The sequence below is a fragment of the Ceratotherium simum genome, chromosome 3 (assembly GCF_057802395.1).
Source record: "Ceratotherium simum simum isolate JZ-2026a chromosome 3, ASM5780239v1, whole genome shotgun sequence".
NCBI classification, from domain to species: Eukaryota; Metazoa; Chordata; class Mammalia; order Perissodactyla; family Rhinocerotidae; genus Ceratotherium; species Ceratotherium simum.
The window spans coordinates 25,218,795-25,234,085 of record NC_141902.1 but is presented as its reverse complement, the minus strand read 5'-3'; the positions used below and the strand labels follow the sequence as shown (position 1 = coordinate 25,234,085).

Sequence of the window (15,291 nt, the reverse complement as noted above, 5' to 3'; positions counted from 1 at the left end):
TATTTTTTATGTTAATTCTAAACATCAATCCTGGTGATTATACAGTATATATATGCCATATGTACAAGTGAAAATGGGCACATATGTAATCATCTGGCATGGGAACAAATGAACTGGAGAATAACAGATTCCTTGTCATTTTGTCTTATCCATTTGGGTCAGAAAGTCTGATTGTGTTGAACGCGGGGATGGGTGAGCATTGGAGGGGGAGAATCCTTCTCCAACGGCTTGGTCAGGATTGCGCCACTCCTTGCTGGCCTGGCCAGGGGGCAGCTGGGTCTGGAGGTGGAGAGATGAACTGATTAACCTCAGAAGAGCCTTTCCATCCAGACCATGCTGTGAATTGACCACGACAATAAACAGTCTTCCCCGCTGCCTCTTCCGCCGGGGTCCCAGCTTGGGGAGCATGCCGGCCGGCTTTGGGGATTAAAAGGGATTTCCTAGTACATATTAGCCTGGTCGGTTTCTGTAAAGCTTTCTATGACTGTGTAATATTGGCAACAACCGTAAACTGATTTGGGGACTGGGAACAAGCCTGGCAGTAAATCCAAGTGAGTCTTCAAATTAACTCTCTCAATCCTGTCTATGCAGTTTGAAATATCTCAGAAACTGTCTCCTTTTTCAGTTTCTTAATGTTTAAAATGTGCAGTTATGGCTAGTGTTTTTCTCCTGTCTACCCAAGCTGAGCCTTTGCCTACCCTTCAGTCAAAATAACTAGATAGAGGTGTCCAGAAGTGCATGGTAGCAAGGCAGTTGAAATTTTAGACTGCTTTCTTACAGAAACGGCCATCAAGGAGCATTGAAAGTTAGAGAAGGTGAGACTATGTATCCCACATCACGGCATCTTTAGCCCATACTGTGCCAGCCTCACCCTGGGCCACTGATAAATACTGTTTCCCCTCAGCCAAAGATAAGTGCTGCTGGGAACTCCCGGGACTTAGGACCATCCCAGTGACCTTCCCGGAAAACATCTCCACCCACCATGGATTATCCAGAATGACTCAAACTTGGCATATAATTCCTGCATCTCTCAGTCCTCATTAGTTTACAGATTTATGGTGGATTTGCTAGAAGTAACAGGAAAGGAGTTGGTTTCATCCTAATTCTGGCCTCCCCTAAGAAATTTTTCTCTCCAAGAATCTTCAGGAGCATCCTAGAGACCACCTACCCTGTTCAGAATTGTGCTTTGTACAACCACGCTGTGTTCCCAGCAGTGTTTGCTGTGGCTTTGGCTTGGTCCAGCTCCCCAGGCAGTTGCGGAGCTCCAGGCTTGGCAAAGCTCAGGGGGAGAAAGAGGAGTTGTGCGGCGGAGCCAAGAGGCTTTGGGAAAGACATCTTTGATATAGGCGTTAATGAATTTCTAAATGAGCTTCTGTGTGTTAACCTGATAAGACTCTCCAGGGAGAAGGTCACCCTTACCTTTGCAGCTCTAAATGTAAGACACGTGTTGCAAGAAAAAAATGAGAATTGTCAATTGCAGTGTGAAAATGAAGAGACTGGGTATAAATATTGAACCAGTTTTAATGTTAAGTTTATGAAATATAAGCCTTTCAGGAGAACTGGCTCAGGGTACATTTGTTGGAGTCAATGACCTACTTTGTTTATGTTACTGGTATATACACTTTAAAGGGAAACCCAAAATAGCACAAAAAAAATTAAAAAAGGCTAATGAAAGGTAAAGCATAGTGATTAAGAACGTGAATTTTGGAATCAAATTGCCTGGGCAAACCATAACTCTGCTGTTCCCTGGATGTGTGACCTCAGGCAGGTTACCTGATCTCTTTATGCCACATTTTTCTCATCTGTAAAATGGGATAATAAGTGTACCCGCCTCACTGAATTGTTATGAGATTAAGAGTTAATACCTATAAAGGGCTTTCCATTGTGGCTGGCACATAGTTAGTCTTCAGTAAATACTAGTTATTATCACTAGGTCGGGTTGCTGGAGAGAAGGAAGAGGGAAAAAATGATCTTCTGTTAGAGTTTTTGTAAAGTGCAGCATTAGAGTGTCACTCTGGCAGCACAGGAAAACTCATCTTTGGGCAGGGGACAACTTTACAAGTAAAACCAGGTAGGTCTGAGTGTCCCCGAGCAAGCCCTAACTGCCCACTGTCTTCATTTTTTGGTTCATTCTCTGCTTTTTCCACTTCTAACCAAAGACACTTATTTTTAGGTTTTATTTTCCTTTATAAGAGTTAGTAGAATGTGTGTAAAGCCCAGCTAATAGAGACTTTTCTAACCCATTTAGTTTCAGCTAGAGGCAAAAACTGGGGCAAGACTTGGGGTGATTTGGGTCTGGAATTTCTAGGCTAAGATGGAGAGAATATAAGTTTGGCTGACATTGGAGAAATAAAAACATTAAATGTGAGAGAGTCACAAAAAAATAAATATGACTTTACATAATAGTATACCAGAGTAGAAAACCACTAGAATTCTCTAAGAACTGTCTTTCAGGGAGAGGACTGTCTTTCAAGCATAGAAACGACAAGCTTTTGTTAAAAAAAAAAAATGAGGAGGAGAGAAGTGAGATTGTTGGTCATTTGGATTTTTTTGTTAAGAAACATGGAAGATAACATCTTCCACAGGGTGGTTTTTAAAAGGCTATCACCAAGCAGGAGTCAAAATGCATATAGCATACCCCTGGTGAGCTTTAGAGAGGAAGAAGAGGAAGAAATTTAGCAAGGTGTTTTTGTACTGGGCAGAAACACTGTGCCAATTCTGCGGCAAGCAAGCTTGTCTTTGGAACTGGAACAAGACTCACCATTATTCCCCGTAAGTCCTTGACCACTTGAGAAAAAGCCCTTAATCTATAATGACCGGCTCTCACATCCCAGACATCTAATGAATTTCCAAATGAGCTTCCGTGTGTTAACCCGATAAGATTCTCCAGGGAGAAGGTCACCCTTACTTTCCTGGCTCTAAATGTAAGATGTGTTATAAGAAAAAAAATGGGAAATGTCAATTGCAGTGCCAAAATACAGAGAGTGGGTATAAATATTGGACCAGTTTTAATATTAAGTTTATAAAATGTAACCCTTTCAGAAGAACCATTTCGAGGCACATTTATTAGTTTGTTTCTACACAGCACAGCTGTCCAGTTAATCTGATTAATGTCAGTAGCTGATCTAGATGTTTAGGCACTTCTTTGAGAAAGCTTCTTTGTGCTCAAAATTACCTGAATTGACTGTCACATTACCTAAGTAATTGCCAGATCTGTTTTACTTTGTGCTGTATAGACTCAGCCTAATAAAAACAAATGCTGTTGTGTTTTTTCCCCAGTCTGTCTCCTCTCCACACAGAAAGTTTTCCTCCTATTCAACAGCATCTCTTCACACAAAGAAAAGATACCCAGCAAGCCATTTGACTTATTGTTGCTACTATTTTGCATTTATATGACTCCTTTCCTTGGAAGAGATTAAGACACTTCATACGACTTATTAGTTTAACAGATTGACAGCCTAATTAGAAAGAGAGAAACAGATTCTGAGTATCTTTTTGTGGCTGCTGCTTCTGCCTCCTCCTGTAAAACATTTGGTCAGATTGCTCTGTGAGACAGAAAGAAAGAAGGGAGATGCTCTTCGTTTGTAGTGTGAGTCTTCTCGGCTGCATGTGAGAGGTTGTTACAGGAGGTAAAACAGTACTAAATAGGTCAGGGCAACTGACAGAGCCAGGAACAGTTCTTTTCCCTAGAACTCAGGGTTCTCATAAAGCAGAGTATTACGAATTTTGACATCAGCCATTGGTATGTGTGTGTCTACTCTTCTTACTTTTGTTTCCAGACCCTTCCACTCCAGGTCTGTTCCTTCCATCTCTAACTTCTCTGTCTAACTTCCTTCTCTCTCCTTTGATTCCTGACAACCATGCCCACCCCAGCACCAACCCCACCACGTACTGCCACTTGCCTCTTCAGCCTGTCGGTTGTATTTCTGAGGAGTTTCTTAGCTCCTTGAGTGATCCTCAGGTGCTTAAGCACCTGAGGGAAACTTCCCTGGGGGTGGGCCCCAACAGAGACCCCACGGAGGTGGAGGTGGCTACCACGGACCACTGAACGCCTTCAATCAGGCTGGAGCTGGGGCCAGGATGAGGAAAAGCCTGTAGAGGAATGTCTACCATGGAATAAGGAATACCATGGCTTTCATGATACATGTGTCTGAATCCTCTCCTACCTGGGAAACTGTAGCTTCCACCTTGGGACTCGAGACGTGAGGCCACGAAGAGGTGGCAGGGTTTTTGTAATAGAGTCAGTCATTGTGGACAGACAGGCTCTGGGGTTACGCTGCATTTCGGGTCTGGCACTAAAGTGATTGTTACACCACGTAAGTGTGTCTTTTCTCATTTCTGTGGGCTAGTATGTCTGTAAATCATATAGAGGAGTTCTTTTTTTCCCCCATTTCTCAGCTAGTCACTGATACGATGCAATTTCTGGATCTAGCTACACTGCCAGTTTGACCATTAGGATGGTCAAATTTATTTTTAAAAATAACTTTGACTGGTTTCATTAATGATGCCAAGAGCAAAAGGAAATTAATATGTGATGGGGACCTAATCTATGCTCATTCACTGCTGTGGGAGGACGGTCATTTCTTCCTATCCCCTGGCAGTTAGACTTCAGAATTCAGCTGACCTTTTCCGGGACTGTCTCTTCTGGCAGATTAAGTGGTTGTGTCCACTTTCTTGTGGAAAAACACACGAGACAGATATATTCTCCTTCAGTTTTTACTAAGAAAGCTTTCTGTTGGTTATTTTGACAATACACTGCAGCTGACATATTCCCTCCTATTCATGTTACTAAGATCTTGGCTTGAACCAGCACATTTTCCCCACATTATTCACAATGCATTTCTATGTTGTAACCCACAGTACCACCACCAGCCCTTTATCTTCACCACATTCTCTAGTAAAGTAAACAGGGTCACACATCACCAAACATATTTCACAGACAGAAAAGCCGAAGCACAGACAAGTTAAACAATTTAAGTCAAGCCAAAAAAAATCAGAACTGGGATTAGAGCTTGAGATTCTCCGTTTTCATAGGATGAATTATCTTCAGCTGTCACCTTTGTGAATTGAAAACATAATAAGCACAGGCCATAGAGATTTGTAGGGGTTGAAACATAACCAAAACAAAAACTGACTGTTTCATTGCATTGGTGTTTTAAAGGTATCCCCAGATCTTCTTTACTGTTGGTAGTTATTTGGTGCCAGGGACGGGAAAGGGCAGAGGTCCCAGATATAAAGGCAGAGGGCCCTGCTGGGCTCAGGGGGTTTTTGTAGGCCTCAGTATCACTGCGTTCCCCAATACTGACAAACTCATCTTTGGGGCTGGAACCAGATTACAAGTCTTTCCAAGTAAGTACTAGAAACCAAGGAGCGATTTTGAAAAGGTGTTTTCTATAAACAGCCACCTCATTTTGGTATGTTCTCATGCTACTGCAGGCCATCCGTGCCAACACTTCACTCTGTGGGGGCGTCCACGCCTCTATCTGCCTGGGTCCATGTTCCCTCAGGACGCCATTTCTCACAGACAGAGCTCTCTGTAAACCAAATCAGTTTAATCTGGATGTGAATACCATGGTTCTGACTAGAATTTTATCAGCAGTGAAGATGACACTAGAGATTCAGATGCATTATGACTCCAAACAAATGATGTGTTTCTCTCTTTTGCATTTTTATGTAAAATATCAGGGAAGGTGAAGCAAGTTCAACTTCTCCAATTTGAAAACTGTTTCTGAATTATGCTTCCCTTATGTGCAAAGAGACCTAGATTGACTTTGGATGTTTAGTCATTCAATCTCATCCTCTGTGTCTGGAATCTATAATGGGCGAGGGAATCAAATGTAATTAAATGAGCAAATAATCTTCAATAGTCAATATTCCTACATTGTTTTATGTGCTTTGCTCTGGACTTTTTATCTGGGCTTTATCTCTAATAGGCTCCCCGGAAGGACAGTGAAGGTTTTTGTTAAGGTCTTTATGTCTGTGTGGATAGCAGCTATCAGTTGATCTGGGGCTCTGGGACCAAGCTAATCATAAAGCCAGGTAAGTCTCAGAGATGTGACTGTGAGGGAGAGGAGACATGGGTTGAATAATATATGAAGCATCACATGCAAATTATATTTTTAACAACAATCCAGACTGCTGGAGACAATGCAGTTGACCCAAATGGGGTTTTTACTCCCTGTGAGAGACAATGTCAGCCACCAACTCTCTTGTTTGGTCTAGTGGCTTCCAAAATGAATAATGCTTAACTAGCCCTTTAAGAGAGCAGAGCTGGGTTGTTACGGAGTGTCTAATTCCCTCTAATATGGTGGGAATTCTTTCCCAAAGATAGAACCAGCCTCATTCCATTGGAAGAGCAAATTCAGAGAAAAGGGAAATGTCCACAGTCAAAGACCAGGGGGTGAAAATTAGTGTGTCTGCAGCTCTCCCACATCCTCGCCTCTGGCTGCTATCCCGCGTGGGGAGCAGATGCCTGCAAAGCTCCCAGTCACTCGCTGGTGACCCACCCAGGGTTCTGGGCCTTAGCGCAAGCCCCACAAGGACATAGCTTAAAAGGCGGTGTCAAGGCATGTCAGGGGAATACGGGGGCTGACGGGATACCTGGCAAGTCGGAATTTGCAGTGGCGGGACCGAGGGGTTCTTAGCCTGGAAAGACTAAGCCCGTCCTCACCCATCCCACCATGCCCCTTCCTGAGGTTATTGTAAGGCTCTGAAGGACTGTGTGAATTATGGGGGTGCTACAAACAAGCTCGTCTTTGGAACCGGCACTCTGCTTTCTGTCAAGCCAAGTACGTGAGTAGTGGGATTGTGTGTCCGGGGCAAGTGGGAAGTAACAGCCACTCTGGTGAAAAGGAGTGCTGAAGGTAAACTTAGTACCCTACGGTCATCCCTTATCTACCATAACACGGCAGGCTTTCAAAATTCCCCATTCTCCTGGATGGCACCCCACAGTCAGAGAATGGGAAATGGGCTAATGTTAAGATAAATCCCAGGAATAAAAACTGTGCCAAAATTGTCCCCATCTCAATGCTCTAGGCGTTCTTCTCTGTGACAGTATTTCCAGGCCATTTACCATCTCTGGTCCTACCTTTACCTGTGTAGATACAGCCTCTGCTGACGTGTTCACACAATTGTGAATCGGCTGGTCCAAGCACCTTCTTCTACAGGCCATTATCTTCTTTTTCTCCAAAAGAGACTCCAGAGCTGTACTTGGAGAGATTGCTGAGAATGCAGGCAAAACTGACCCAGGGCTGGAGGAGGGCAGGGAAGGGGCTGAGGGTAGGTTACCTCAGTATTCAAACTGTGACCCAGGTAACACCTTCCCTATTTTTCCTACATTTGCTTCCCCTTTCATTTTCCCTAGAACATGTCCTTTTGGTTTGTTCTGGACACCTACTGCTCCCGGGCTGGGAGTTCCTTACATCGGTTTTGAACTCTTTCTCTTCAAATATGAAGAATCAAAAAGTCACAGTCATGTTGGGGATGAGATCAAGTCTCCTTCTCTCTCCCAGCTCAAAATTCTATCACTCAAGCTCTGCTTTTAACCAAGACTTAGTATCACACTATCTTGGATGCTCACTTCTCTCTCTGTTCTTCGATACTTAGTGTATATGAAAACCCAGCCCATGCTCAGCTTTGTGATAAAGGAGCTCTTGTGTGCTCTTATCCTGGCCTCTAGCATACAACCATTTTTATAACAGAAAACATTCTCTTCTTTCATTTATTTCAGGACTGGACTTTTTTATAGTATAGGAGATGGTGTGTCCTAACTCCCCACCCTTGTCTGTCTGAGTCCATGATATGAGTCCGTATGAGTCCATGATGGAACTTCTTTGGGAAAAGATAAGACTGTTTGCCTTTTGTTACTCTTCCCTGGTGAAATGTCTTCTTGGGTATTCCACAGACACTACTACTCAGTGAGAAAGCTTTGAAATAACTTGACCAGTGAGTAGAGGACAGGACCGTGGAGTTTGTGTGGAGTCTGAATGTGAGTTCAGATGGCTCTGCAGCTGGAAAACATCCCTGTGGATACAGGAATGCATCATTCCTTCAGACCTGTGTGTCTGAGGCTGAGCTCACACATATGAGAGCAAGTGTCATTAATTATTTGATTCAGCTTTAGCAGATTTAAGCCTAGAAATGCAAAAGGGTCTTAAGAGCTCGTAAGTTTTGTGTTTTTAAATAAAAATGGTTTGCTTTATTTAGAAGAACCAATTTTTTTCCTATCATAAAAGGCCAATTTCCAGAGACATAGAAAAAAAAATCAGGAGAGTCCAATTGCCCCTCACCACCGAGCCATGTGTTTGGTGAGGTTTTACTAGGGGTTTCAGTAAAGGCAGGAAATGCTGTGGGAATAGCAATGCCAGATTCTTCTTTGGAACTGGAACCCAGCTGATGGTAAAGCCCAGTAAGTGGCCATGTTTTATTTATATTTGACCAAACAAATAAATCCTGTGAAGTTAGTGGAGATTTAATTTAATATGTAGACAAATGTACTTTTTGAAAAATGACTTTTGCAAATGCATAAAGCATTCATGATTGTTGAGAATAGAGCAATAATGATAAATAGATGCAAAATGAGACCATCCCAAATTGCCTTTAATATAGTAGCTCAGCTCTCTTTCCATCAAGAGATATTGGGGCCATGAGTTATTTACAGCCACAGTTTCTCTTAAATGATGTTCTGCAATGATTTGTGTGTTTACTATGATTTTGCCCACAGAACTTGTCTTCTGTTCTATTAAAAATGAGAATCTATCTCATTTTAAATGCTACTAATATGTATAAGGCACCTTCTTTGTCTCTTCTGCCTGAATATGTATTTAAAAGATCAAATAGGAAACCCAAGCATTGTCCCATTTTGACAAACGTTCACATCTAGTCCCTTACATGTCAAATTTCACTAACACACAGCTTTACTATTCAAATGCAATCGGGGAAAAAAGCAATTCAGAGACGAATTGACAATCCCAGATGGCTTTATAAATACCTGAAAGGAAAGTCAGAGTGAAATAAAATGGCAGGCACGATGACAAGATTTTTGTTTAATGATCAATTTCTCCATGGGGAGTAAATACTTTTTAAATATACTGATTGGGAAGGAGGGAAATAAGGAATTCAGGAGCCTGGTATTCCTGGGGGTGCCCCTGGGGTATCAATTCCTCCACAGTGACATTTTGGGGACCAGAGGACCCATCAAAATGTCAGTCAAAATAGTAATGTTAAGAGGCAGGTGTTGTCAGGTTGACTGACTGAGTCATTAAACAGTACAACAGGTTATAATTGAGACTATGGAATGACCAACCCAAGGAGCTTTAAAATAGTAGCCTAGTTTTGAATGGTTTAGCTGTGGGAAATGCCCAAAGACAAGGAAACAAGCTGGATTACTCCCTAAATTTGCTTTAGATCTAGTAAACATGACCAATCCATGTTAATTGTTTTCAATGACTGTGACAAAGAGCATTTTTGGGGTCAGGTATAGAATGAAGAGGAGACAGTGGGGCTTGGTTCTTTATGATTCAAGCAAAGACCTGGGCTGGTGGTAATGGCATCAGGTTTCTATCGCTTGGTGGTGAGAAACCATATCCATGGACTATGAAAGGAGAACGTTTCCTGAAAGTCTGGGATCCCTCTGGGCCAAAATTAATGATCCCACTGCTCCCAGCGAGGGCAGGGCTATAACGGGTGCAGCAAACATGTGCTTAGCCTAAGGTGAGGTATCTTCAGAGTCTGGTGATATGACTCCTCTAGAACAGAGCTGAGGGTGAGGTGAGGGCTCTGTAATGCTGTTCTATCTTGGGTGGAAATTCAGATGTGTGTCTGACATGGCCCGTTCCTGCCCTCATCTTTCTTTGGGCTCTGAAGAGTGGATTTCTAGCTCAGTGGCTGTCTGCCCAGCCATTTTTTGCCTGTAGTAAGAGAATTATGTTTGATATCACAAAGGAGTTTGTTGAATTGCTGCTTTTATAACTCACTCTCAGAGTTAAATGAGGTCATCCAATTTCCTCTCTGCGTATTTGCAATAAGCAGCATAAAATTCAAGCAAAACAACTAGAAGACACAGAAAAAGATGGCTGAAGAGATAATGGGGCCTGTTTATTATAATAAAGGAGACAGTGTGAGAATCTCTTTAGTCCCATGAAGGTGAAATATCCATCAGGGGATGCGTAGCTTTCCTGAAAAGAGTGACTAGGAGTTTTTGTTGTGGTCCCAGTCATGGTGTGAACAAAGTTCTGACAAAATCGTCTTTGGAAAAGGGACTCAACTTCATGTTCTCCCCAGTAAGTGCTTTCATGTGATTTTCTGATATTGACTCCCATTGAATTGAAAGTGATTTTTGTGTTGGGTGGGGAAAGTTTCCTAGGCTCTCAGACCTGTGGGTAGCCTCTAGGTCCTGTACCCTTCCACTCTCAGACAGGCCCAGCCCTTGGGCCTTCAGCAGCTCAGGCAAATACCAAATTCTCTCCCCTCTAGAGCTTGGAAAGTTGCTGCCAGTGTTCTGTTGCTTAAATGTCAATTATCTTTTTCATTGTTTATATATCATGAAGAGTAAAAATTCATGAAACTTTGTCCAGAGTCCATCTTCAAGTCTTCCCCAGGCATGTCCCTGGTGGACTTTGTTTGGACACATTGTTAAAGTGGGTATGATTTCTGGCTCCAACCAGATTGGTTTTGGAAATGACCCCAGCCTACCTATGACCCCTCTCCTTCTAGCCGTGACAGTAGACCTATTTTTCTCTGTTTGGCCTCTGCTAAGACTCCTGGCTCTGATACCCATGCTTCCTCTTTTCCCTTGTTCCAGGGATGGGAGAGAGAGAACTTTTTTAAGAGCTACTTTAATGCCAGAGACAACAAAGTTGGCATGTCAGCCAAGAGCAAAATCTTGTGTTGAGCCTTCTCATTCTGTGCCATTTTCCAAATCCTTTTCTTTATTTAGGAAAAGTAACCCCTCCTTTTTATTTCTAGCACTGATAAGAGTTCACTATGAGGTCACAGACAGGAGTTTCCTTTGGAATATTTTTCACAGGCTAACAATAAGCTGGAAGTTTGCATGTGGTTCAGAAATGCCTTCTTGTGCCACATCTCCATGTATGGAAGTTCTTATTGGCAGAGCAGACAGTCAAAGCCAGAGGCATCTTAATTATACCACAATCCGTAGAGGATCAGGGAGAAGGAGGCAAAGACGTGTTAAGGGAAAACGAAAACTATGATTAAGTGGGGAGATTTCTGGGTGATTCTACCAGGAATAAAGATTAACATGAGGAAACATCCAGAAAAATACTGGAGCCAGGCATTCAGTTTTTGTTATGGAGGCAATCACTGTGGGAATTCAGGAAACAGGCAACTTGTCTTTGGAAAGGGCACAAGACTCTCTGTGATTGCAAGTAAGTGTCCCTGGCCATCCCTAGTTTTGATCAGCAATGACTCTTCCCTTAAATGATTTTTCAGTGTACCTTGGAATGCTTGTGCTGCCAAGAATGTTCTGTTAGGAGCTGGGAAGTTAGTGCTGAGCAGGAAGATGAGCAGGTTACTCTGGCATAATTGAAAAGCCAACCAGACAATCATGAGAAAGCACATGTACCTCACCCTGGCCCAGAGCCTCCAGCTTGCTCTGACCACACATCCTGACCCGGTTCCCTCCCCAGATCCCAGGAGACCAAAACCCTAGGACAAAGGACCTGAGACTCTTTAGCCTGGGGGAGCACAGGAAGACTTATCTGAGATCTAAGAGCCATTTTTAAATACATTGTGGGTTTCTCTCTAATGTTATTATTTTTAATTTGTCTTAGTAATACATAAAAATTTCTCGTTATAAAAACAATTCAAATTACAGATGAAGCCAACATTCACCTTGACTCCCTTCCTTCAATACTAGTTTCCTCCCCAAAGGTGACCACTGGGACTGGTTAGGCGTGTTGTGATGAGTTTCTATTTGGAGTACGTTGGCATGAACTCTCCTGTCTTCAAGGAGGGATGCTCCAGACATAAAGAACTCAGACTGCAGTTTGCAGGATTTCAATTAGATATAAGGAACAGTTGCTTGAATGCAAGGGCTGTTGGCAAAGGAGAGCCACCTTCCCAGGAGCTCTTAAAGATTAGATAGGTCTTTGGTCAGAGAACACGTTGGCTGAAGACAGGAGGACAGACTAGATGACCTCTGCAATCCAGCCAGGTCTCTGTAGGACTCCAGCTGGTCCACCCATGGCAAGCCTCTGTAACAGCCCTTCTTGTTTGCCTGTCGTCTAGTTATTGTTACAATCTGAGCTTTTATCAGCACTGCTCCTGTACTGTGAGGGGTTTGATTTTCTCAGCATCTGCAGGGTTTTTGCAAAGAAAGGAAACTCTGTGCATACTCTGGGGTCGGGAGTTACCAACTCACTTTCGGGAAGGGCACCAAGCTCTTGGTCATACCAAGTAAGTTCTTTCTGGCTAATTATTCTTCCCAAGAAGCCCTTCTTCCATCATGCAGAAGCTGTCAAAACAGGTGGTGTTTTCTTTGCTTGGTTTGTGTTGGGTGGTTCGTGATACCAGTTGAAAACAAGGTTATTAATGCACATACTCCCTGGGGCATTGTACTTGGTTTTTCATATCCATGTAGTCTCTCCCTGAGAAAATATGTGAACCACCACAAGGAGGAAGTTCCAGGGAAAGTAGAGGGGGAAAAGGGCAGGAATTGGATGAAAATAGACAAAGGGCCTGCAGGAATAACAAACAAGACGGGATCCCAGGAGACTGAGCAGTAGCCACTTTGAGTGAATTTCCCAGGAGGTGTTCCTGCCAAGGCCTATTCTTTCAAGGAAAAATCCTGCAAATAGAATCGGGCAGGGAAGTTGCTAGTTATTAGTATTCATCCCACATTCTAACCTAATTACAAGGAGATTGTTTTGGCCATGGGCAGTCATTTCAGGTTTTGTTTGTCTGCTTGCCTCCTCCACCTCCACCTGTCTTCCTAGAGGCCCCAGTCAAGGTTATTGCAATAGCACTGAACACTGTGTAACACCAACACTGGCAAACTAACCTTTGGGGATGGGACCACGCTCACTGTGAAGCCAAGTAAGTTGTGTTCTTCTTTGGCTGGGGCTTTAGGGGCAATCAATCAAATCATCGGTTTGAAAAATACTTTAATCCTGTGCATCTGCTTGGGCTCTTTATTAATGTTCTTTCCCCAGGCCAAAGAGAATTCGTTCCCTTCTCTGCTTTAAAATGAGATGTGCATGCGCATACACACATGCTCTTGCTCTAGCTCATGGTGAGGGGCTCTCAGGAGCATATACAACATTTTCAAAGAAATAGAGATATAAATAATAATTGAGCCAATGAGAATGTCAGGAAGGACCTCCAGTGGGGACACAGTGTGTCCTACCCCACCCCCACTAGGCTTCCCTGCACACTCCCTGGCCATATGGGATATGTTTTGGCTCCATATGATAGTCTAGGGCAGGAAATTCCTCAGCTCCTCTCTGTAATCAATTCCAAAATTGAGCAACCCTTGCTGCCAAAAAGTACTTTCTTACATCTAGCTTTGACTACCCCCCTCCACTGCAATTTAAATCTCTGAAAAGAACCACTAGAACTTTGGGCTTCTAGTTTAAGAACAAAATTTCTACCATTGAATGTGAGACTCAGCACTGAGTTACGTATGCAGCATCTCTGAGAGGCCAAGTGTCCCCTCCGGACATTTTGAACCCGAGTGATTATGGATTAGGCAGTATAGTATGAGCTTTGGAGACAGAAAAACATAAAGTAGTGGCTCCACTCCTTTACTAGGTGTGTGACCTTGGGCAAATTACTTAACCTCTCTGGGCCTCAGTTTCCCCCTCCATAAAATGAGGATAAAAATAAACCTACCCTGTTGAGTTATTGCAAGGATCAAATGAAATAACACAGCTGAATTATTTAGCATAGTGCTCAAAACATAGACAGAGCTCATTAAACCCTGGCTATTAATAATAATGATAAACATAGTCTCCAACACACCGTAGAGCTTTTGTTTTGCCCCTCAGGCTCTTCTGTCAAGGCTTTGTCATGCATCAGGAGAAGAGCTGGCATGGGAGGAGGGTGGAGAATGTCAGACTGTTCTATGAAATTCTTCACCTGGGATTTGAAAGTGTCTAAGGGGAAATAGAAAGAATCCTGGCTAATTTAAATAGAAAATCATCTGAGTGTCAGAGGCAGGAGAGATGTTTCTGCAGAGCACTGCGTGGCTGGAGCTCCTGAGGCTACACACAAGCCCTTGGAGCAGAAACTGAAACCTCGCACCACCCTCTCATTGAGCTGACCCCAGTGTGGCTTCCTCCAAATTACCCCAAGACAAAGGCTCCCCATGTGGAGGGATAGGGACAGAGAGGATGGAAGCTTCACAGAGAAAAGCAACTTGTCCTAAAATTGTCCTTCTTTTCCTCTGGGTGGTGAGGCTCATGAGAAATATGGCACCGAAAATAGCACCTAAATGAAACTCTCAGACCAGAGACAGAGGATCAGTAAAGTCTATAGAGGCAAATTGGGGCAGTTAATATTGAAGAATAGAGGTTGAGGGTCAGGTGGGCATTGAGTCATATATCTAAGTCTGGGAAAGGATGCATTAAACAAAAGCTGGAGAGTCTGTGTTTTCCAGCTCCATCAGGATTCAAACCACAGGATGTGGCTAATACAGCAAGAAGAAAGGAGTGAAGTTAGTGGGAAAACCTTCCTAATAGGTTTTTGAACAGTGAAAATGAACTGTCAGGAGTAGTTGCCAAAGCACTTTCTCTAGAGGGTTTTTGAAAGGAGATAGACGCCCTCCTATCAGGGGTGATTGAAGTGCAACCCTGTCTGGAGGCAGGGGGAAAAATGAGAAAACCTCTTTAAGCCTCTTCCCAGCCCCTAGAGCCTCTCCCTGTGAAAAAACTCTGGCTCATTAATGCAGAGCTGCATCCTCTGGGACACCGGGGCTGCTGGGTTAAGTTTTGGAACCTTTGCTTGGCGTGTCCCAAACTCCCTTTGTCCTAGGACTAGACAGGACAAACAGGCTGGCTTTTTCACCCTAAAGCCAAAAACACAGATTCTGGGTCCCGGGTTGTTTGTGGTGTTGAGATGTGTGCGGTGTGTTGGAGGTGGGGGGGGGGGCTCTAGGGGGTTTTTGCAGAGCCCAGAGGCACTGTGGGAATACCTATGGCCAGAGTTTGATCTTGGGTGGCGGAACCAGATTGTCTGTGCTGCCCTGTAAGTACAGTTAGGTGGGAGAGGAGATGAGCCCAGGGCTTAGCATGGGAGTGAGCCAGAGGGACTTGAGACCTGGGTCCATTGTGACCT

The 15,291-nt window shown here is 43.4% G+C and overlaps 1 gene segment (V, D, J or C); it reads left to right on the top strand.

Annotated features, from left to right (window-relative positions):
- LOC101391383 (T-cell receptor alpha chain constant-like) overlaps positions 1-15,291 on the top strand; it is a 440,175-nt gene that overhangs the window by 388,280 nt on the left and 36,604 nt on the right. The window contains 1 exon segment of the C gene segment in view: positions 12,997-13,053. Coding sequence covers positions 12,997-13,053 — 57 coding nt within the window.